Source organism: Melanerpes formicivorus, unplaced genomic scaffold, assembly GCF_026170545.1.
Source record: "Melanerpes formicivorus ecotype bairdi unplaced genomic scaffold, bMelFor1.0.p_v2 SCAF_84, whole genome shotgun sequence".
Classification (NCBI taxonomy): domain Eukaryota; kingdom Metazoa; phylum Chordata; class Aves; order Piciformes; family Picidae; genus Melanerpes; species Melanerpes formicivorus.
Genome location: NW_027142436.1, coordinates 2,546,084 through 2,571,240, shown reverse-complemented (window position 1 = coordinate 2,571,240; position 25,157 = coordinate 2,546,084). Strand labels below are relative to the sequence as shown.

General features: G+C 47.3%; 1 protein-coding gene across 4 annotated transcripts in view; it reads right to left on the bottom strand.

The window, feature by feature from the left end:
• HHAT (hedgehog acyltransferase) overlaps positions 1 to 25,157 on the bottom strand; it is a 272,236-nt gene that overhangs the window by 51,651 nt on the left and 195,428 nt on the right. Inside the window, exon 12 of one of the 4 annotated variants that reach the window (XM_068165115.1) lies at positions 7,888 to 8,029. The exons of the other annotated variants lie outside the window; for them this stretch is intronic. Within the exon in view, the coding sequence (XP_068021216.1) occupies positions 7,914 to 8,029 (116 nt within the window). The 3' untranslated portion in view covers positions 7,888 to 7,913. Of the gene's footprint in view, positions 1 to 7,887; positions 8,030 to 25,157 lie in introns of those variants that run through there. 4 annotated transcript variants of the gene reach the window in all.

Here is a 25,157-nt window from a genome sequence, read left to right as displayed (position 1 = left end):
TTTCCTGATTCAGGTGGGACTTGACTCCAAGCATAAGACATCTGGCACAAGCTTAGGTGCTAGGATGTTGTCTTTACTGATTTCTTTCCTTTGAATTCACACAGCTACACACATATGGAAGTGGCATGAGATAATAAATCCCCAGTTATTTATTTAGTGCATTCACTCCCCACCATTCATGCTTGCTGCTGCTTAAGCACTTCATCTCAGGGAGAAGTCTATGGTGGCATTTGCTGCTCTGTACACAGACTCCATTGACAAAGGCACAGCAGCCTCACAAGATATGAAAAGCACAGGTTCAGAAGGTGAGCTTTGTTGTGCATGTATGAGAAGGTAGGGGGGTTATACTCACCCTACACAGAGTACTTTGCTCAGGATGATTCTGGCTTCTGCCATATTTGTGTCATGCATTTTCTCATAATATGGCTATGAAATCAAACCCAAGGGATGAATTTGAGTCCTGTGTCCACTTCTGGGCCCCTCAGTTTAAGAAGGACATTGAAACACTTGAAGGTGTCCAGAGAAGGGCAACAAGACTGGGAAGAGGCCTTGAACACAGCCCTTTGAGGAGAGGCTGAGGGAGCTGGGGTTGTTTAGCTTGGAGAAGAGGAGGCTCAGGGGTGACCTCATTGCCCTCTACAACTACCTGAGGAGTGGTTGTGGCCAGGAAGGGGTTGGTCTCTTCTCCCAGGCAACCAGCACCAGAACAAGGGGACACAGTCTCAAGCTGCACCAGGGGAGGTTTAGACTCAAGGTGAGGAGGAAGTTCTTCACTGAGCGAGTCATTCGTCATTGGAATGTGCTGCCCAGGGAGGTGGTGGAGTCACCATCCCTGGAGGTGTTCAAGAGGGGATTGGATGTGGCACTTGGTGCCATGGTCTAGTCATGAGGTCTGTGTTGATAGGTTGGAGTCGATGATCCTCGAGGTCCTTTCCGACCTTAGTTATACTGTGATACTGTGATACTGTGATTAATGGGATGGAGCTTGGAGTCAATACAGCTGACCAATATGATTGACTATTGTTCCTTTATTGCTCCAGTATAGTGCAAGTACAGCACAGTAAAGTAAAGCATAGAAGAAGAAGGGAAAGGAAAGGCAGAAGTGCCTAGCAAGGGAACTGCTACAACTTATATAAACTCGGGGAGCCTCGTTGGCATGGCTTCATTGGCTCCCTCTGAGTGACCACACATCGCACTGTTAGAGATTATTGGTCCAACTACTAATGACACAATGAGGTTGTTGATGCAGGTGCAGGTCCTGCTGTCCCAAGATAACTTTCTGTGTTTATAGCTACCAGTGCCCTGTTCTAGTTGCATGCTGCAGGCACAGCACTGCTTTGCTACACTGCTAGCTGGCTCTGCACTTATGCTGAGCATGGCCTACCACCATGTCAGGCTCTAGGCCTGCACTGCCAGACTGCTCACACTGCTCATCGCTGGTGTTGCCACAATGAATGAGGGTAGCCTTCAGCTTACCTGTGACAATGAGAGCTCCTAACGCTCTGCTTAAGCCTATTTTGTATCACTTTTCTGTATAGTTCCCTATAATTTAGGGACCATAAGATGGGGACCGGGGCAGTAAAGTCCTTCTGACTGTAAGAGATCAGCGTCATAACCACCTGAAGTAGCCACATCAGGAAGTTAATATTGAAAAAGGAAAACAAGAAGCAAGGGTAGGGAGGCTGTTCCTCAGGAAAACCAGACAAAATACTTATGCAACAAGAGAGAAAAGAGAATTGCATAATTTTGCTTTCCATCACGTTTCCAGTTGAATTTATAATTACAGAATTAATCAGGTTGCAAAAGATCCTTGAAATCATCAAGTCCAACCTGTCACCCAACACCATCTAATCAACCAAACCATGGCACCAAGTGCCTCATCCAATCCTTTTTAAACACTTCCAGGGACAGTGACTCCACCACCTCCCTGGGCAGGACATTCCAATGGCCAACAACTCTTTCTGGGAAGACCTTCTTCCTCACCTCACTATTCCTGATGCAGGCCAGGATGCCATTGGCCTTCTTGCCTACCTGGGCACACTGCTGGCTTATGTTCAGCCTACTACCAACCAGTACCCCCAGGTACAGTGCCTGGCTGCTCTCCAGCCTCTCTGACCCCAGCCTGTAGTTCTGCATGGGGTTGTTGTGGCCAGTGTGTAGAACCTGGCACTTGGATGTGTTCAATCTCATGCCACTGGACTGTGCCCATCTGTCCAGCCTGTTGAGGTCCCTCTGCAGAGCCCTTCTACCCTCTAACAGATCAACATCTGCTCCCAGCTTGGTGTCATCTGCAAATTTACTGATGATGGACTCCATCCCCTCATCCAGATCATCAATGAAGATGTTAAAGAGGATGGGGCCCAGCACTGATCCCTGGGGTACACCACTGGTGCCTGGCTGCCAGCTGGCTGTGGCACCATTCACCACCACTCTCTGGGCTCAGCCTCCATCCAGTTCCTAACCCAGCTCAGAGTGCTGCTGTCCAAGCCCTGGGCTGCCAGCCTGGCCAGGAGTTTGCTGTGGGAGGGAAGCTTCAGCAGTGATTAGCTACAGTTTATTCACATTTGCCCTTTGCTGTATTTCATAGACTGCAGTGTTCCCTACTGCCCTTTAACCAAACTGCATGGCAACAAGAAGTAATGGAGTTAATGAGGGGCATCATGAAAATAGTACTAGACAAGCTATATGATACAGCTAATTTTTTTCCCAATGCCCAATTTTGCTCAATTAGAGGAGAACTGGGAGATGTGCTGACTTTATTGGAAAGCCATTGTCAAATACTCTAGAATAAGATATAAAAATTGTCTCAGTAATGCAATTTGCCTCTAAAAATCAAATGCTGGGGAGGTGAGGGTTTCAGCAGAGTCAACTGCTACACCTGAGTTAGCAGAGAAACACTAAGACAGGAGTCACTGCTTCCTAAGCTCCAGTTGTGCAAAGTGGCATGGACACCTGCCCATCACTGCCTGCCTAATGTCTGCTACTACTAATTACAACTAGTTTGCATATGAATGAGTAAAGAGGAGCAGGGAGGCCATTATTACAGAGAACTACTGCAGAGCACAAACTTATTTCACCTACATGGCAGATTTGGCAGATTTTTGTTACTTGATAGCAGCTTGAGCAGAATTCCATTCATTTCCATTGTGGTGGGTTGGAAGGCTGATCCTTCCTTGCCTCCCACCAGGGCAGAAAAAATGAGACTCATACAAATGGATTGCAGAAGTGATGGAAAGTTTCAATGGAAAAGCAGTGAGTGTTTTACAGGGAACCACAAGCACAGTGACAAAAGGAGATCCCAAAGCATACTCAGAAGCCTCCCAGCATTCCCCTTTTCCCTACCTGAGGGCACACCCAAAACCCCCAGGGCTCTTTCTTCCCCCCCCTCCACTGTTAGGCCAATCTCAGCTGGCCAGATCTGAGACTGCCCTTCCCCCTTCTCCTCTTGGCATTAAGCTTTGCCAGGCCAAAAATAAGGCCTTGAGATAATTCTCCCTCCATTACCAGACAGGGAGCATCTCCCATGAGGGCAGCCAGGGAAGAAAGTGTAGAACCTTGCTGGTGGTTTTATAGGGAGCAGGGCATTATGGGATGTCATATGCAGCTTCCTGTGTCCACCCACTGGGCTGGAACCTTGGGGCATGGCAGGTGTAGCTTGTGTGGTAGCAGCAGGAGGCTCCCAGCTTAAACCACTGCATCCTGGGGCTGCTTAGCCTGGAGAGGAGGAGACTCAGGGGTGACCTTATTGCTCTCTACAACTACCTGAAGGGGGGTTGTAAACAGGCAGAGGTTGGTCTCTTCTCCCAGGCAGCCAGCACCAGAACAAGAGAACACAGTCTCAGGCTGCGCCAGGGGAAGTTCAGGCTGGAGGTTAGGAAGAAGTTCTATACAGAGAGAGTGATTGCCCATTGGAATGGACTACCTGGGGAGGTGGTGGAGTCGCCATCACTGGAGGTGCTCAGGAGGAGACTTGACAGGGTGCTTGGTGCCATGGGTTAGTTGATTAGGTGGTGTTGGATGATAGGTTGGACGCGATGATCTTGAAGGTCTCTTCCAACCTGGTCTATTCCATTCTATTCTATTCTATTCTATTCTATTCTATTCTATTCTATTCTATCCATGTAGCAAATCCAGATCAAACTCTCAGATCAAAAGTCCTGCAGCTCTGGCTCCTTCTCTCAGAGTAGACTTATTAGTTAGGTGCTATAGTGAAGTCTTCTCTTCCTTGCTTTGCATCAGCTGTATAGTTTGGGTTCAATAACCTGAATATTGGGTGGGCTTGTTCCATTGTACTCAACAACCTGCTACGTTCTGTAATAAATAACTCTTTCCACTCCAAGTGTTATGGATCTAACTTCTCAAGCTGGGTTCCAGTCATTAAAACAATCACCAGTCCTTCCCCAGGTATTCTGTTGCTCCTTGTCTGTAGCTTCTGCAGCTTGAATCTCATTTAAGGATGACAGGGCTAGTCCCCTGTGTAGCTCAGGAGAGAGAAGGAAGACAGTCAGTGTGCTGTTGCACGTTGTCAATACACCTTTTTGTCTCATTTCCTTCCTCAGAACTATGCAACAGCACATATGCCCTTGCAATTGTGTGTTGTGGGCAAGACACAATCTAGACAACAACTACCTGAAGGGAGGTTGTAGCCAGGAGGGGGTTGGTCTCTTCTCCCAGGCAACCACCAACAGAATGAGAGGACACAGTCTCAAGCTGTGCCAGGGGAAGTTTAGACTGGATGTTACGAAGAAATTCTTCATAGAAAGAGAGATTGCCCATTGGAATGTGCTGCCCAGGGGGGTGGTGGAGTCACCATCACTGGAGGTGTTTAAAAAGAGACTGGATGGGGTGCTTGGTGCCATGGTTTAGTTGATTTGATGGTGTTGGATGATAGGTTGGACATGATGATCTTGAAAGTCTCTTCCAAACTGGTCTATTCTATTCTATTCTATTCTATTCTATTCTATTCTATTCTATTCTATTCTAGACAGGGACAAAAGGCTTCTCAACGAAATGTTTCCAGAGTGGCACCATGCACTGCAGTCCTGGCTACAGTCACTATCTGTTCTGCTGATTCCAAGCGTACAGCAGCACACTCTTGCCAGCTGCTTACAACAGTACAGATCCACAGTGTTGAGATACTTGGTGTCACTGCTTCTCCTCAGCTCCTTCTCTTACAGGACACCAGGGCCATTTTCCTGCTTTGCACTTTCCACTGTGTCTCCATTTCTCATCTTGTCCTCAGCACTTGACTTGATATGACCATCAGGAGCTGGTACTGCTTGCCATGGTAGGACCTGCATTTAGGTCATGCCTCCCATCTCTCACAACTTCTTACAACTATTTCAGCTCTTACAGGATGCAAACCCAAGGTGTATGCACTGGATTTGCACGGCAAGGTTTTGGTAGCAGGGGGGCTACAGGGGTAGCTGTGGTGAGAAGGAGCTGGAATCTTCTCCTGTGTCTGATAAAGACATTGCCAGCCAGCTCCAAGGTGGACCTGCCACTGGCCAATGGTGGTAGTGCCTCTGGTATAACATAATTAAGAAGCAAGGGGGAAAAAATACCCTATGCAATTGCAGCCAGGAAAGAGGAGTGACAAAATGTGAGAAAAGCAACCCTGCAGACACCAAGACCAATGGAGGAGAAAAAAAGAGGAGCTCCAGGTGCCAGAGCAGAGATTCTCCTGCAGCCCATGGTGAAGCAGGCTGTCCTGCTGCAGTTCATGGAGGTTAATGGTGCCAGAGCAGATATCCACCACTGGCCCATGGAGGACCCACTGGAGAAGGTGGATATGACCAAAGGATACTGCTACCCCATGGAAGGCTCCTGCTGGATCAGGTTCCTTGCAGGACTCGTGGCCCCATGTAGAGAGGAACCCATGCTGGAGTAGGTCTGCCAGCAGGGCTTGTAACCCTGCAGGGAAGCCATGCAGGAGTAGTCTGTTCCTGAAAGCTTACACCCCATGGAAGGGCCTTGTGCAGAAGTAGTTCTTGAAGACCTGCAACCCATGAGAAGGACTCACAATTGAGAAGTTGTGGAGAACTGTTTCCCATGGGAGAGACCTCACACTGGAACAGGGAAGAGTATGGGAAACACAGTCCCTGAGGAGGAAGGAGCAGCAGAGAGAACATGAACTGCCATGTGCTACTGCAAGGGAGAACGTAGAGAAAAACGGGAGTGAGGTTGGGCATGAGAAGCAGGGAGGGGTGAGAAGCAGGGAGGGGTGAGAAGCAGGGAGGGGTGAGAAGCAGGGAGGGGTGAGAAGCAGATGTTTTAAGACTTGGGTTTTTATTTCTCATTATCTTACTCTGATTTGAGTGGCAATAAATTAAACTAATTTCCTCAAGCCATGCCTGTTCTGTCCACAATGGTAATTGTTGAGTGATCTCTCCCTGTCCTTATCTCCACCCATGAGCCTTTCATTGCATTTTCTGTCCTCTGTCCAGATGAGGATGGGACTGATATAACAGCTTTGGTGGTTATGTGACATCCAGTCAAGGTCAACTCACCACACTGTACAGCTTATTTTCTTCCTTAGAAGCCTGTCTGTGCAATGAGCACAAGAAACACACACCAATGCTGATCAATATCCACCAATGAAACAGGCCATTTCAGCAGCAGCAGCAGAGCCCTGCAAGGTAGTCTTTGTCACTGCAAACTGTCTGGACACCACCATGACCTGCTCTCAATTTCACCTCCTGTAGTTTGATGCATCATTGGCAGACAACAGATGAAAAAAGCAGGTGGATTGTATTCATCCTGTCACTGATTTTACAGCAAAAAAAGTGCAACTTCTTAACTGCTTCAATTTCTCCTCCCAATATGTGAAGTTCAAGCAGCAAGCTAGAAGGTTTTCCAGCATACAAAGCCATATAGCTCACAATGAAGATGACAAGCACTGTTAGTGATTGGAGTCTGGCAGCCTTCTATATTGCTGTATTGACTTTGGACCTGTCAGGAGTCCATACTATGGCTGAAGCTACCACCTCAACACATCATGCTTCTCTGCTTCTGTCTTTCTAAGTATCAGGAGCTAAAGTTGTAACTCAGGTAAGGTCTACTACTGGCTGTCATTTAAAGGACTGTTCCAAGCAAAACCTGTGGGGCAACACTGATTTATAGAACTAAATTAACAAGCAAAACCAAAGCTGAGCAACTAAACTCTAAAGAGGCTGCTGTTGATCAGAACCAATCATTTTAATGCATGATAGAATGGACTGGATTGCAGGGACCATAAAGACCATCTAGTTCTAGTAGGCAGGGACATCTTCACCAGACCATGTTGCTCAGAGACCCATCCAAGCTGGCTGTGAACGCTTTCAGGGAGGTGGCATGCACAGCTTCTTGGGGCAGCCTGTTCCAATGCCACACCATTCTCATAATGAAGTACATCTTTGTTGCATCTAGTCCAAATCTACCCCCTTTTAGTTTAAAGCCATTACCCCTTATCCTATCACTACTGCCCTTGTAAAGAGGCCCTCTTCATTTTTCTTGTAGGCTCCTTTAGGTACTAAAAGGCTGAGACTAATAAATCTCCCCAGAGACTTCTCTTCTCCAGGCTGAATGACTCCAGCTCACTCAGCCTGTCCAGCACTCTGATCATCTTTGTGGCCCTCCTCTGGACTCACTACAACAGGTCCACATCCTCCCTCTTTTGGGGGCCTTCCAGTGTATCAGCTGTGCTGCTCAGCATGGTGTGGGTGCACTCAATCCCACTGTCCATGTCAGGGGTGTTAGAACAAGAACGTTAAACTGCACTGATCCCAGCACTGATCTGTGAGGAAGGAGGCACAGTGCCTTGCTGCATGGCAAGGGCATGCTTAGCAAAGTTCAGCAACACAAACATTGCACATAAGTCCCTACTTCAAAGACCTCTCAGTCCCTGCAGACCCTCTGTGACCGTGGGCTTATGGCTATTTCAGTACTAACCTGGAGTCAGGAGGGCAGTGATGACTGTTCTCAAACAACCATTCCAGGGGACTGCTGGGGATTTCACTTTTCTGCAGATGCAAAATCACATCCTCCCATGCTTAAAATGGAATAAGGAAGAGAGGAATGGAATGAGGAAGAAGAATTTTGCAGATGACACCAAGCTGGGGGCAGGAGTTGATCTGTTAGAGGGTAGAGAGGTTCTGCAGAGAGACTTTGCCAGGCTGCACAGATGGGCAGAATCCAACAGCATGAGATTTAACACATCCAAGTGCCAGGTTCTGCACATTAGCCACAGCAACCCCATGCAGTGCTACAGGCTGGGGTCAGAGTGGCTGGAGATCAGCCAGGCAGAAAGGGACCTGGGGGTGCTGGTTGATGGTAGGCTGAACATGAGCCAGCAGTGTGCCCAGGCAGCCAAGTGGGCCAATGGCATCCTGGTCTGGATCAGGAACAGTGTGGCCAGCAGAAGCAGGGAAGTCATTCTGCTCTGTCCTCTGCACTGGTTAGGCCACACCTCGAGTCCTGTGTCCAGTTCTGGGCCCCTCAGTTTAGGAAAGATGTTGAGTTGCTGGAAGGTGTCCAGAGAAGGGCAACAAAGCTGGGGAGGGGTCTGGAGCACAGCCCTGTGAGGAGAGGCTGAGGGAGCTGGGGTTGCTTAGCCTGGAGAAGAGGAGGCTCAGGGGAGACCTTCTTGCTGTCTACAACTCCCTGATGGGAGGTTGTAGCCAGGTGGGGGTTGGTCTCTTCTCCCAGGCAACCAGCACCAGAACAAGAGAACACAGTCTCAAGCTGTGCCAGGGGAGGTTTAGGCTGGGTGTTAGGAATTTCAGTATTCAGTATTCCTAAGGTTGGAAGGGACCTCAAAGATCAAGTCCAACTCGTCACCACAGACCTCACGACTAGAGTAGGGAGGACACTACTGCCCACTGCAGGCTTGAACTCACAACCTTCCCATTAAGGGTCTTATGTGCTACCAACTGAGCCACCGTACCAGTTGGTTCTTCATAGAGAGAGTGATTGCCCATTGGAGTGTGCTGCCCAGAGCGGTGGTGGAGTCACCATCACTGGAGGTGTTTATGAAGAGCCTAGATGAGGCACTTGGTGCCATGGTTTAGTTGATTAGATGGTGTTGGGTGATAGGTTGGACTCAATGATCTCAAAGGTCTCTTCCAACCTGGTTTATTCTATTATTCTTTCTATTCTATTCTATTCTATTCTATTCTATTCTATTCTATTCTATTCTATTCTATTCTATTCTATTCTATTCTATTCTATTCTATTCTATTCTATTCTATTCTATTCTATTCTATTCTATTCTATTCTATTCTATTTTATTCTATTCTATTCTATTCTATTCTATTCTATTCTATTCTATTCTTACACTGCACCCATCTTTGAAGTACCTCAAATAGTAAGGGTTTCAGCCTGGATGCCTCTCCATCTCTCTTGCACTCTTTTGTTGCATCTGTTAAGACAAAGCAAGTCCTCTCTGCATTGTTCTGTTTGAAACCAGAAGCAACTTTAACAAATGTTGAACAATACAGCAGAAGAGAGAGATGTGTTTGATATGCCATACTCAGCTGCAAGCCTCACCAAGGAACAACTACAGTTCACTGTTAAAACAGCTCAAGTAAATCTAAGAGCTAAACTGAAATCTCAGAAACAGCAACAAGAAAAATCTATCCCAGTACTAGAGACCATGAAAATATCGAAGCAGCAAGTTGGAGCTTTTCCAACCTGCTGCAGACTGCTGACTCTTCCAGGCTTCTACACCAGAGTGGTTATTTTTGCAACAACAGTTTTTTTCACCTGTGATTCATTTCAAACAATGGAAGTATTCCTTGTCTATCCTGTGCTTGGTGTCACAGTGCATTAGGGAGAGTTTGCCAAAAAAACAGTAATTAAAAAGAACCCCAACACTTTAAAAAAGGACAATGTACACTTTGGAAATGAATCTTCTGATTGCTCCTGATTACAGCACTTAAGATTTGCATCACAGAGTGACATGATCTGCTTGAACTGGATTCCTCTCTGCTAAAATGAAAACCTTAAAATGCTATCCGGCAAGCCATCACCGTGTCTGGGTGTGTGGATGCAGGCTACAGACTAGACTAGACTAGACTAGACTAGACTAGAATAGAATAGAACAGAATAGACCAGGTTGGAAGAAACCATCAAGATCATCGTGTCCAACCTATCAACCAATCCAGCACCACCTAAACAACTAACCCATGGCACCAAGCACCCCATCAAGTCTCCTCCTGAACACCTGTGCCTGGCAATCCCAGGCACAAATCCAGGCTGGGCAGGGACTGGCTGGAAAGCAGCCCTGAGGAGAGAGACTTGGGGGTGCTGGTGGAGGAGAAGCTCAACAGGAGCTCTCAGTGTGCACTTGCAGCCCAGAAAGCCAATCAGATCCTGGGCTGCATCAAGAGGAGTGTGGCCAGCAGGGCAAGGGAGGTGATCCTCCCCCTCTGCTCAGCTCTGGGGAGACCCCACCTGGAGTACTGCCTCCAGGTCTGCAGCCCCTATTACAAGAGGGATGTGGAGGTGCTGGAAGGTGTCCAGAGAAGGGCCATGAGGATGATCAGAGGGCTGGAGCACCTCTCCTGTGAGGACAGACTGAAGGAGTTGGGGCTGTTCAGTCTGGAGAAGAGAAGGCTCCCAGGTGACCTCATTGTGGCCTTCCAGTATCTGAAGGGGGCTACAGGAAGGCTGGGGAGGGACTGCTCAGGATCTCAGGTAGTGATAGGACTAGGGGGAATGGAATGAAGCTGGAGGTGGGGAGATTCAGGCTAGATGTGAGGAGGAAGTTCTTCCCCATGAGAGTGGTGAAGCCCTGGAATGGGTTGTCCAGGGAGGTGGTTGAGGCCCTGTCCCTGGATGTGTTTAAGCCCAGGCTGGATGAGGCTCTGGCCAGGCTGCTCTAGTGTGGGGTGTCCCTGCCCATGGCAGGGGGGTTGGAACTAGATGATCCTTGTGGTCCCTTCCAACCCTGAATGATACTGTGATACTGTGATACCTCCAATGATGGTGACTCCACCACCGCCCCAGGCAGCCCATTCCAATGGGCAATCACTCTCTCTGTGTAGAACTTCTTCCTAACATCCAGCCTAAACCTCCCATGGCGCAGACTGTGTCCTCTTGTTCTGGTGCTGGTTGCCTAGGAGAAGAGACCAACCCCCACCTGGCTACAACCTCCCTTCAGGGAGTTGTAGAGAGCAATAAGGTCACCCCTGAGTCTCCTCCAGGCTAAGCAACCCCAGCTCCCTCAGCCTCTCCTCACAGGGCTGTGTTCCAAACCCCTCACCAACTTCGTTGCCCTTCTCTGGACTCGTTCCAGCAAGTCAACCTCCTTCCTAAACTGAGGGGCCCAGAACTGGACACAGGACTCAAGGTGTGGCCTAACCAGTGCAGTGTACAGGGGCAGAATGACCTCCCTGCTCCTGCTGGCCACACTGTTCCTGATGCAGGCCAGGATGCCATTGACCCTTTTGGCTGTCAGAAGGGACCTCTAGAGGTCATCTGCTCTAGATGCCAGCAGTACCAGTTAGGCTCCTTGGGCTTTGCTCAGCTGCACAACCTCTCTGTCAGTCTGTTCCAGTGCTTGAACATCATCATTCTAAAATCTTTTCCCATAATATTCCTTTGGACATTCTTTTGTTACAACTTAAGACTGCTGCCTCTTACCCTGTTACAACGCAGCTCTGGAACGACCCTACTCCTGTCTTCCACACCCTCCTCTGACAAAGCTGAAGACAGCAGAAAGATCCCCTTCAGCCTCCCTTCCTTAAGCCTGACAGTTTTAATGTGCACCTAAGCTGCAGTATCCACTCTGAGACTGTTACACCACGTTAGCATTTTCATTTTCCTGGTCAAAGGCATTTTGTAATCAGCAGACCCTCAGCACTGGCTGCTGCACCAAGCTACTTGCTGATGCAGACACAGCCATACCCTGACAGTTTGTGTACAGGGAGTGCAAGGACAGCATGCCCAGGGGCACTGCAGTGTGCTTAAACAGGTATTTGGCAGCGGGGGGGCTTGGCTATAAGCCTTAAGAAGCTTAATTACATTAGCCCAATTAAGTCATTCAGCAAAACCTTTCCCGCAGACAGCCAACAAATACATCCTTGAATATAAACTCAGGCCTTCAATATTGGTTCTGGGTGGGAATGAAGGGAAAACAAAAATACTTCAGCTTTTACAACTGTCAGTCTGAACCAGCAGCTGCTGGGATTTTGCCACCATCACAATTTCATGCTCACCCTCCACGTTAATACGAAGCTAATATGATGCAGCTCTGAGTCATCACTAATTTTTAGAATGTGTAAAACCTCACTTGCTTCCAGCAGCAACTAATTGTTTACTAATTCCACCACAGAAGAGACTTACAGTAATTAATAGAAGCTAATCTGCTTTCTACCCTGAACTGTCGCTCCTGCACAAGAGCAAATGAGGCGGTGACTGACCCCCGAGCTCCAGAGGTGCAAGCTCAGTTCCGTGCTCAGTTTTCCCTGGCAGTAGGGAAAGAGACCATCTTTGTGCAAGACAGCAACACAAACCCATTCTTTCCCTTCTTAAAAAGCAACTGGAAGGACAATTGCATCAACTCTTCATCCATCACCTTCCTGTCATCTTTCAATTTATCTCTGTCACCCTTGATGGGAGGAAAGGTGTGTGCAACTGCTAACCCTTTACAACGCCTGTTCCAGATTTATTTACCTTTGCAATAAAGCTAAGAGATTCACAGGACTGCCAGCATTTGCAGGGCATTCTTTAGCCTGTACTAATAAATAATCATGAGCAGAGAGATACATGGGGAAAACCCCCTATCAATCAGACAGTCTGAAGAATCAGCCCAACTTTGCGTTCTAGGTACGCAGGTGATACACCTCCCACCACTCATCACATGGTGCATTCATTGTATCATAGTACCGCCCCTCAGGTTAGGAAGGAGGTTGACTTGCTGGAACAAGTCTAGAGAAGGGCAACAAAGTTGGTGAGGGGTTTGGAACACAGCCCTGTGAGGAGAGGCTGAGGGAGCTGGGGTTGCTTAGCCTGGAGAGGAGGAGACTCAGGGGTGACCTTATTGCTCTCTACAACTATCTGAAGGGAGGTTGTAGACAGGCAGAGGTTGGTCTCTTCTCCCAGGCAGCCAGCACCAGAACAAGAGGACACAGTCTCAGGCTGCACCAGGGGAGGTTTAGGCTGGATGTTAGGAAGAAGTTCTATACAGAGAGAGTGATTGCCCATTGGAATGGGCTGCCTGGGGAGGTGGTGGAGTCACCATCATTGGAGGTGTTCAGGAGGAGACTTGATGGGGTGCTTGGTGCCATGGGTTAGTTGGTTAGGTGGTGTTGGATGATAGGTCGGACACGATGATCTTGAAGGTCTCTTCCAACCTGGTTTATTATTCTATTATTCTATTATTACTTGCTCTGGTTTTGTGCTTGGCTTCCTATTATTCTATTCTATCAGTCAGGGTTGGAAGGAACCACAAGGATCATCTAGTTCCAACCCCCCTGCCATGGGCAGGGACACTCCACACTAGATAAGGCTGGTCAGAGCCTCAGCCAGCCTGGGCTTAAACACCTCCAGGGAGGTGTTTAAGATGTGGTGTTTACCTAGATGTACTCATCTGTAGTAAAGCAGGAAATCATAAAAGGAAGCCCTCCTTTCTCTCTGCTTGACCCAGCCTGTATGTTAGCAAGAATCATGATTCTTCCTAGAACTGGCTAACACACTGGAATGCTTCTCCATTGGAACCCTTTGGAAACCTGGAGTTACCAAGAAGCTGGGATGCTCAGAGTGCTGTCTTCCTAGAGTGCCAAATGAGTCAATCCCCCTTTGTGGCAGTTCAGGCTGGGTGCCTCCTCTTCCTGCCACATGAGCTACATCTCCAGTGTCCTGAGGGTCCAGTCCAGTAGGTGGACACAGGAAGCTGTGTATTTCATACCCATAAATCCTGCACCCTATAAATCCATCTGCAAAGTCTTTCACAGGATCACAGATCACAGGATCACAGAATGTTAGGGGTTGGAAGGGACCTCGAGAGATCATCAAGTCCAACCCCCCTGCCAGAGCAGGACCATAGAATCTAGCACAGATGGCACAGGAATGCATCCAGACAGGTCTTGAAAGTCTCCAGAGAAGAAGACTCCACAACCTCTGTGGGCAGCCTGTTCCAGTGCTCTGTGACCCTTACAGTAAACAAATTCTTCCTCATGTCAAGGTGGAACTTCTTGAGCTCTAGTTTCCATCCATTGCCCCTTGTCCTATCACAGGGCACAAGCGAGCAGAGGCTGTCCCTGCCTCTTCCTTCTGGATACCCAGCCCTCAGATATTCCTAAACATTTATTAAACCCCCTCTCAGTCTTCTCTTCTCCAGGCTAAAAAGCCCCAGGGCTCTCAGCCGTTCCTCATAAGGCAGTGCTCCAGTCCCTTCATCATCCTTGTAGCCCTCCTATCTTGAGTACATCCCTGTCCCTCCTTACTTCCTCTTTCTTCCCTCTCTGCTCCCATGGGAGATGCTCCTTATTGGGTGATGGTGGGGGAGTATCTCAAGGCCTCTTAGGCCTGGCTATGCCTAATGCCAGGAGGAGAAGGGGTTGGGACAGTCTCAGACCTGGCCAGCTGAGACTAGCCTAGCAGTAGGGAGGGGAAGAAAGAGCCCTGGGGGTTCTGGGTGTACCCTCAGCTGGGGAGATGGAAAATGTTGGGGACCTTTGGGTGTGCTGGAAGGGACTCTGTAGGCTTTGGGGTACTTTTTGTCACTATGCTTGCAGCTCTGCAAAACACTGCTTTTCCATTTAAACTTTCCATCACTTCTGCAATCCATTTGTGTGACGAGTGTCATTCTTCTGCCCCTCTCAGGGGCAAGAGCGGATCTGCCTGGCCTCAAACCAGGACACCCTTCCAAATCCCAAACCCATTTTTCTTAAACGATGGAAAGGTGGCTCCAGAGCAGCTCAGCTCATTTTCCTGGAGAGCAGCTGTATAATTAGTACAAGAACACCACAAATATTTAGATGACAAAAACTATAACAAACCTCCATGATGACAAAGGTAAGAGTGATAAGCAGCCGTGATTTGAGGCACGCTAATTACGTCCAATAAATCTATTCTCTTTCTGGACGAAGAACATAGGAAATTTACTCACTCTGGTAATGAGCAAAACTTAGTGGGATGGAGTGCAGCTGCAGAAATGTCAAACTATCCTCACAAGGTTACACTTGACATTCTGGGAGAAATGCAAACAACAGAAACTTGGAAGAGGAATTCCTAAGTGTCCTCAAAACTGTAATTAGTTATTGCAGGTCAAAACTATATCGAAGAGCAGGAGGGTGAGGAGAGCAAAAGGAAAACAGATTTTTGCCTCTTACATTTTGCCATTAAGTAGAAGAAATAAATGAGAGAGCCCCCAGAATTCCCATGCTAATACAGTATGCTGGAGCAATCCTAACGTGGCAATGAGTATACTGGGAAGCTGTAAGACTGATATTGAGCTTCTTTTATGTTATGGAATAAAATATTGCTCTTCTGTGCAACTTCTACTTCAGCTTCAATTCAATCTCTGCATTTTAATTCCCAGAGAAAAAAGCACAGGTTTTACACAGAGTATTGCTTTTAATTGTCTAACACTAACTGTTGTGCACTGTAAAACACAAAAAGAAAAGCCAAACCAACACCAAAGAGACAAAGAAAAACAACCACAGAGCAATACTTTCCAACGAGGCTCCTGCCTTTCTTTTGCAGCAAACTGCATTTCCAATATGAATAGAATAGAAAGAATAGAATAGAATAGAATAGAATAGAATAGAATAGAATAGAATAGACCAGGTTGGAAGATCATTGCATTCAACCCATCACCCAACACCATCTAATCAACTAACCCATGGCACCAAGCACCCCATCAAGTCTCCTCCTAAAAACCTCCAATGAGGGCAACTCCACCACCTCCCTGAGCAGCCCAATGGACAATCTCCTTATGAAGAATTTCTTCCTAACATCCAGCCTAAACCCCCCCAGGCACAGCTTGAGACTGTGTCCTCTTGTTCTGGTGCTGGTTGCCTGGGAGAAGAGATCAACCCCCACCTGGCTACAACCTCCCTTCAGGGAGTTGTAGAGAGCAATAAGGTCCCCCCTGAGCCTCCTGTTCTCCAGGCTAAGCAACCCCAGCTCCCTCAGCCTCTCCTCATAGGGCTGTGCTCCAAACTCTTCACCAACAAAGGCTCACCCACTGGTTGGTTGGTTGATTGGTTGGTTAGTTGGTTTGTGGAGGGGAATTAGGGAAACAGCACACAGAAAGAGATGGGGCCAGGGACAATAAATATGTAAAAGTTTGGAGTAGTTGAATATGGTTTGGGTTTTATTTCAGATAGAATAGAATAGAATAAACCAGGTTGGAAGAGACCTTTAAGATCATCACGTCCAACCTATCATCCCACACCACCTAATCAACTAACCCATGGCACCAAGCACCCCATCAAGTCTCCTCCTGAACACCTCCAGTGATGGTGACTCCACCACCTCCCCGGGCAGTCCATTCCAATGGGCAATCACTCTCTCTGTGATGAGAGAAAATTTGATGAAGTCAAAATGATAAACCAGCACTGCCAGGTGTGGTGGTTTGAGCCTTATCTGGGATTTAAGAGCAAAGATGAGGGCAAGGCTGAGAATCCCTCCCCCGCTTGCCTCTTCCCTTTCTCAGTCGAGAGAAAAAGGGAGGGAAGGAGCAAATCTACCGAGAAATAGTTTGGAGTTGGTTTGGAAGTAAAGAGGTAAAAATTGTCTTTAAACAATTAGGATTAACAAGGGTAAGGAAGAAGGATGGATGGGGAAGAATATATATGTATACAAAACCAGTCCTTTGAAGTCCTTTGCAGAGGTATGGATGTAGCAGGGAGGAGGAGCAGGCCTGGCCACATGGCAGACAAGGAGGAAGCCAGCAGCAGTCCTCTCGTCCAGGCAAGGCAGGAGCCAAAGAGAGCAATGGCTGCAGTGTCTTCCTTTTTATAGGCTTGCTGGACAGGGAGGGGTAGTGGAACAGACTAACTCAGTCTCCCAGGAGGAAAACCCCCTCCAGGGAGGGAAAAGCTCTCACAAGCCCTTCCGTCCCCTGCTTTCAGGATGGGCATAACCCATCACACCAGGTCAGTACTAAATTGTGTCACCACACCTACACAGGGATACCTCCAGGGATGGAGACTCCAGCACTTCCCTAAGCATCCTGTTCCAGTACCTTGTAAGCCCTTCTATGAGAAAAATTTTCCTCATATGCAACCTAAACCTAACCTGGTGCAACTTGAGGCTGACTCCTTCTACCACTTGTTACTTGGGAGAACAGACTCAACCCCACCTCCCTACAACCTCCTGTCAGGGAGCTGTAGAGAGCAAAAAGGTCTCCCCTGAACCTACTTTTCTCCAGACTGAACAACCCCAGTTCCCTCAGCTGCTCCACATAAGACCCACCCACCAACTTGGTTGCCCTTCTCTGGACACACTCCTGCACCTCAACGTCTTTCTTGTAGTGAGATGCACAAAACCAAGCCCAGTAGAACAGGTGCAGCCTCACTGGGGCAGAGGAACAATTGTTTCCTCAGTCCTGCTGGCCACACTGTTGATCATAGACACTAGGATGCTTCTGGCCTTCTTTGCCTCCTGAGAACACTGCAGGCTCATACTTAGCCAGCTGTTGATCAACACCCCCAGATCCTTTTCCACCCAGCAGCTTTCCAGCCCCTCTGCCCCAAGTGTTGCATGAGGTGGTTGTGTCCCAAGTGCAGGACCTGGCACTTGGCCTTGTTGAATTTCATACATACAATTGGCCTCAGCCCACCAATCCAGCCTGTCCCTGTTGCTCTGTAGAGCCTCCCTACCATCAAGTAGGTTGACACAGCCACTCAGCTTGGTGTCATCTGCAAACTTGCTGAGGGTGCACCTGATCCCCTTGTCCAGACCACCGATAATGTTAGTAAAGAAAACAGGCCCCGATACTGAACACTGGAGACCACCCCTTGTGACTGGCTGCCAACTGAATTTAACTCCATCCACCACAACTCTTTGTGGACCCAGCCAAAAGAGAAAGGAAAAAAAAACAACCCACAAACCAACCAAACAAAAAAGCAAACAAGAAAAAGAGAAAAAGAATCATTTTATAAATTGGAGGAGAAGGGTTGAATGAATTCAGACACACACAGGACAGCACTTCCTTGCATATATTAGTACCTCAGATGGCAGATCCAATGATTTCACTGGTACCTAACCCTTCACACAGCATTTAAAGAGAGTGAAAAATCAAGTGTCCCTAACTCCACAGTTCATACTATCTGCATTACAGTGCCAAGGTCACTTACACTGCTCAGGGTTATTCTTGCTAATTTTGTCAGTGCCACCCATCGGGAAGCTAAAGCAGTCACCCATGAGACATGAACCTGCACTCTGCTTTTATAGACTGACTGATGGCTCATGTGACATTTTTAGTAGGTATAACTTATTCATTCAACAGAATGTGCTCTTGCACAGCTGTTGATCCCACTGGTAGGTTGCACTACACAATACACCACCCATGGCTTTTTAGCTGCTTTGTAGTTGGGCTGACTGGTCCACAAACCAGTCCAGTAAAAGGAAGAGGACAATTGCTTTCTCCAAGCAAAGTGAGATCCTGGTTGACAGACAGCTGAACATGAGCCAGCAGTGTGCCCAGGTGGCCAAGAAGGCCAATGGTATCCTGCCCTGTATCAGGAATAGTGTGGCCAGCAGGAGCAGGGAAGTCATTGTGCCCTGTACTCAGCACTGGTTAGGCCACACCTTGAGTCCTGTGTCCAGTTGTGGGCTCCTCAGTTTAAGAAGGACATTGAGACTCTTGAAGGTGTCCAGAGAAGGGCAACAAGGCTGGGGAGGGGTCTGGAGCACAGCCCTGTGAGGAGAGGCTGAGGGAGCTGGGGTTGCTTAGCCTGGAGAAGAGGAGGCTCAGGGGAGACCTTCTTGCTCTCTACAACTGCCTGAAGGGAGGTTATAGCCAGGTGGGGGTTGGTCTCTTCTCCCAGGCAACCAGCACCAGAACAAGAGGACACAGTCTCAAGCTGTGCCAGGGGAGGTTTAGGCTGGAGGTGAGGAGAAAGTTCTTCCCAGAAAGAGTAATTTGCCATTGGAATGTGCTGCTCAGGGAGGTGGTGGAGTCACTGTCCCTGGAGGTGTTTAAGAGGGGATTGGATGTGGCACTTGAAGCCATGGTTTAGTTAGTCATGAGGTGTTGAGTGATAGGTTGGACTTGATGATCTCTGAGGTCTTTTCCAACCTTATTGATTCTATGCAAAAGTCCTGCAGGAGGTCTGAAAAGACAGTGCAGGTGTCCATGCAGATCTTTCTTGCAGGTTTATTTTGAATGCATTTGAAGTGTGAATAAATGCTAAGGCCAGGCATTTTTCTTGGCTGGATCTGCCTTGGTTCCATTCTCTTTTATCTGTTCTCCCTCATAGGCATTGTCTTCTTTTAATCTCCGCTGGAGCTTAACAAAGAGTTGAGAACAGAGCTCCTTTCCTCCAGAGCAGCAGTCAAAAGAATACTAATTAGTTTTTGTCTTTTGTTGTCCTGCTGCTTCAGTTGTAGTTAAGCCAAAACATCTGACTCCTCTGTCTCAAGAACGCAGAGACCAAACACATATTTGGAAGATAAAAGAAATAATGACTGCTTCTTCAGCTAGGTAAGAGAAATTAAATGCTGTTCTTTCTGACAGGTGGAGCATTGTGTCTGCCCTATGGAATTACACAGCAGTGCCCAGCAGTAAAGTTCTGACTTATTCATCAGGATATTAGCCTGGAGAAGAGGAGGCTCAGGGGAGACCTTCTTGCTCTCTACAACTACCTGAAGGGAGATTGTAGCCAGGTGGGGGCTGGTCTCTTCTCCCAGGCAACCAGCACCAGAACAAGAGGATTACACAGTCACAAGCTGTGCCAGGGGAAGTCTGGGCTGGAGGTGAGGAAAAAGTTCTTCACAGAGAGAATTGTTAGCCATTGGAATGTTCTGCCCAGGGAGGTGGTGGAGTCACCATCCCTGGAGGTGTTCAAGAGGGGACAGGACATGGCACTTGGTGCCATGGTTTAGTTAGTCATGAGGTGTTGGGTGACAGGTTGGACTTGATGATCTTTGAGGTCTCTTCCAATCTTATTGATTCTATGATATTAATATTTACTGTAGTCAAAGTCAGCAACATATTCAACAACCAGATCTTTAATGGGGCCCAAGTAACTTCCATCCCTGCCAAGAGCTTCCCCAGTCCTACTACAAGAGAAGCAACACCACCATGTTTACACAAGCTTGCCTCTCCTAGCTGGCACACCTCTGAGTGAGTTGTAAGCTGCCTGTCACTGTAACAAAAGCTTTTGCTGTCCTGCACTGTCCAAACCTGGCCTGTTTCTTATGCATTTTTTCCCCCTAAGCATCTATACTGCATGATACCTAATACCACAGGATACTTCATGCCACTGATGACAGACCTTTGAGTGTGCCAGCACTGGCCAATATACTAAAACTTGTCCTCATTTCAGTCCATCAAAATGCTGGAAGAATATTTGTATTATTTAATAGAGTTTTGAAGATCTCTAGGCACAGCTTGCTTGTAACACCTGAACTGCTCCCATCTGACCAATGAATACTACCTACTCTGTTTCTCCCACATGCTCATGCAAGAAAAATGAAGACAGACCCACGATGTCTAGCATGAAATCCCTCCTCTCCACTGGCAAAATTAGACAATAGCAGCATATCACATGGCTGGCCTGTGACAAGGTATTAATTATAGAATTTAGAATAGAATAGAATAGAATAGAATAGAATAGAATAGAATAGAATAGAATAGAATAGAATAGAATAGACCAGGTTGGAAAAGACCTTTGAGATCATTGAGTCCAACCTATCACCCAACACCATCTAATTAACTAAACCATGGCACCAAGTGCCTCATCCAGTCTCTTCCTCCAGTGATGGTGACTCCACCACCTCCCTGGGCAGCACATTCCAATGGCCAATCACTCTTTATGTGAAGAACTTCTTCCTAACATTCAGCCTAAACCTCTCCTGGTGCAGCTTGAGACTGTGTCCTCTTGTTCTGGTGCTGGCTGCCTGGGAGAAGAGACCAATCCCCACGTGGCTACAACCTCCCTTCAGGGAGTTGTAGACAGCAAGAAGGTCTCTCCTGAGCCTCCTCTTCTCCAGTCTAAGCAACCCCAGCTCCCTCAGCCTCTCCTCACAGGGCTGTGCTCCAGACCCCTCCCCAGCTTTATTGCCCTTCTCTGGACACCTTCCAGCAACTCAACATCTTTCCTAAACTGAGGGTCCCAGAACTGGACACAGGACTCAAGGTGTGGCCTAACCAGTGCAGTGTACAGGGGCAGAATGACCTCCCTGCTCCTGCTGGCCACAGTGTTCCTGATCCAGGCCAGGATGACATTGGCCTTCTTGGTCACCTGGGCACACTGCTGGCTCTTGTTCAGCTTAATATCTACGAGTACCCCTACATCCCTTTCTGCCTCATAGGCAATAAGTTCAATAGGACTCATAATTCCTGATTTTTCCATCTACTCGTGCCCCTGACTTAATATGCAACACTGACCAAATCATGTGAAAATACTTGTATTAACCTGGGCACCTCAGTGAGCTCTCTGAAGGCTTCTGGCATGTGGGCAAAATGAAAGGTGCTAAATGCGGTAATCTGCTCTTAGAATTGTGAGCCTGAAAATGTGAGAAGGTTCTTTAGGAGATACTGATGGCTTTCCCTCAGGGCTCTCGTGATGGTTGTCCCCAGAGGGTCTCAGTGATCCCTCTTTTGACTCTATCTGACAACCCACAAGGACATTTTCCCGTATCTGTCATGCAGCTCTGATGACGCAGTAACCACTCTGTGTATGAAAATGCTGGAAAAGAGAACCTCATTCTGCTGGGATGTCTTCAGCAAGGCTAGGAATAAGATCACCTACAGTGAGACTGCTTTGCTACCGGAAGTAATATTCAAACAGCCAAACAAGCACTCATTCAGCTACATCTAGGTTGTGACAAACATTGAATCCCCAACTTTCTTCTATTGCTGTGATGCAATAGGTGTGGTCCCAATGATTGTCAGGAGAAGGAGTTCCATCTCCAGGCTTATTCCACTGCTAGGGAAGCCTGCAGATCCACCTTTATACTACTGAGTTCCTGTTAAACAATAGCAATTTTGTCCTGACATTTCTTCCCAGTTTGTACACTGGACACAAGTGGTACAAACTCTCAGCTGCTTCTGAACTTAAGCTAAGATGAAAGACTGTCTTTGCCACTAGCAATTCTCTAGAGTTTTTCAGTCATTTCATTTGCCATGTTTGTACAGGTTTAGAAGAGAAGAGAAGAGAAGAGAAGAGAAGAGAAGAGAAGAGAAGAGAAGAGAAGAGAAGAGAAGAGAAGAGAAGAGAAGAGAAGAGAAGAGAAGAGAAGAGAAGAGAAGAGAAGAGAAGAGAAGAGAAGAGAAGAGAAGAGAAGAGAAGAGAAGAGAAGAGAAGAGAAGAGAAGAGAAGAGAAGAGAAGAGAAGAGAAGAGAAGAGAAGAGAGAGAAGAGAAGAGAAGAGAAGAGAAGAGAAGAGAAGAGAAGAGAAGAGAAGAGAAGAGAAGAGAAGAGAATTAAACAGGTTGGAAGAGACCTTCAAGAGCATCGTGTCCAATCCATCAACCTATCATCCAACACCACCTAATCAATTAAACCATGGCACCAAGCACCCTGTCTAGTCTCCTCCTGAACACCTCCAATGATGGTGACTCCACCACCTCCTCAGGCAGCACATTCCAATGGGCAATCACTCCGTCTGTGTAAAACTTCCTCCTAACCTCCAGCCTAAACCTCCCCTGGAGCAGCCTGAGACTGTGTCCTCTTGTTCTGGTAGTTGTAGACAGCAATATGGTCATCCCTGAGTCTCCTCACTGTTCTTAAACATCCTACTTAGGGAGGAATGGGCAAATTGCCTCTTCTATTGATACTAGGGTCAAAAGAAAAGGATATCCACATGTTTGACTTAATATGTAACAGATGGTGCCTGTGTCTTGAAGATTATCCATAAGTTATCCATGGGACAGCAATGTGCCCTTGGGGCCAAGAGGGCCAAGGATATCCTGGGGTGCATTAAGAAGAGTGTGTCCAAAAGGTCAAGAGAGGTTCTCCTCCCCTTCTACTCTGCACTGGTGAGACCACACCTGGAGTAGTGTGTCCAGTTCTGGGCCCCTCAGTTCATGAAAGGCAGTGAGCTACTTGAAAGAGTCCAGCACAGGGCCACGAGCACGATGAAGGGAATGAAACATCTCCCGTACAAGGAGAGGCTGAAGGAGCTGAGTCTCTTTAGCTTGGAGAGGAGAAGACTGAGAGGTGACCTCATCAGTGTTTATAAATACGCAAAGGGTGAGTGCCAAGAGGCTGGAGCTAGGCTCTTCTCGGTGGTGCCCAATGACAGGGCAAGGGGCAATGGGTGGAAGTTGAGGCATAGGAAGTTCCATTCAAACATGAGGAAAAATGTTTTCACAGTGAGTGTGACAGAGCCCTGGAACAGGCTGCCCAGGGGTGTTGTGGAGTGTCCCTCTCTGGAGATATTCAAAACTAGCCTAGATGCCTTCTTGTGCTCTAGCAGGAGGGGGGTTGGACTGGATGAGCTTTTGAGATCCCTTCCAGCCCCTGAAATTCTGTGACTCTGTGATTCTCTAGGGAATTTCAAGACCTGCCCAGATGCATTCCTGCATGGCCTGCCCTAGCTGATCCTCCTTTGTCAGGAGGGTTGGACTAGATGATCCTAGAGGTCCCTTCCAATCCCTAACATTCTATGAGTCCACATTGGCATTTTCAATCATTCTCAAACTATTCCTCACTGCAGGGTGCATACTAACCTGCAGGTAATAGAACAAAATGCTTACTCTTTTTATTCAATGTTATGAACTACTAAGGAATTTCTTCCTTCTGAACAGTGTAACCACTTCAATAACAGTTTACTACTATTTCTAGAGGGAGAAACAATCTTCTCCCACAACAATAGGCTACACAAGTACCAAAATGTAAGGGTTTGCCCAGCCCAGATGAAAGATAAATCTTTATTCAGACATCAAAGCCCCATTGAGAGAATTTTTACAGCTCATATAACACACAAGTCAATCTTCTCCCAGGACTGCTTCAAAGCCCAAATATGAATTTATGGAGGGATTATTGTAATTGATACAAGGGTGAGCTGTGGCTCTAATAAAAAATCTGTGGAATGGAATGGAATGGAATGGAATGGAATGGAATGGAATGGAATGGAATAGAATAGAATAGAATAGAATAGAATAGAATAGAATAGAATAGAATAGAATAGAATAGAATAGAATAGATCAGGTTGGAAGAGACCTTCAAGAGCATCATGTCCAACCTATCATCCAACACCACCTAATCAACTAACCCATGGCACCAAGCACCCCATCAAGTCTCCTCCTGAACACCTCCAGTGATGGTGACTCCAGCACCTCCCCAGGCAGCCCATTCCAATGGGCAATCACTCTCTCTGTGTAGAACTTCTTCCTAACCTCCAGCCTAAACCTCCCCTGGTGCAGCCTGAGACTGTGTCCTCTTGTTCTGGTACTGGCTGCCTGGGAGAAGAGACCAACCTCTGCCTGTCTACAACCTCCCTTCAGGTAGTTGTAGAGAGCAATAAGGTCACCCCTGAGTCTCCTCCTCTCCAGGCTAAGCAACCCCAGCTCCCTCAGCCTCTCCTCACAGGGCTGTGTTCCAAACCCCTCACCAACTTTGTTGCTCTTCTCTGGACAGGCTCCAGCAAGTCAACCTCCTTCCTAAACTGGGGGGCCCAGAACTGGACACAGGACTCATGGTGTGAGAGGGCAGAGAGAACAAAACCAGGGGTGCACTACAAAAAACTCCTATCATGCTATTTATCATTTTTCACATGCATGCTGTGAAAATAAGGAAGTAAAAAAAAGGGAAATATCAAAATACCTAAATTGATTATTAAAAATAGAGCATATTTTCTCATTAAGATGCTTAAATATTGGTTTACCACTCTAGCTATGAATGACTTACACCAGTTACTGCTAATAGAAGGGGCAGGAACAGACAAAACTGGCAGATTGATGGAGTTTTGGGGAGGGGGGGGGGAATAAAGACTCGTGTATCTCAACACCTGTCAGGAATAAACTGATCTTGTTAAAGCATGGAGTAAAACATTTGT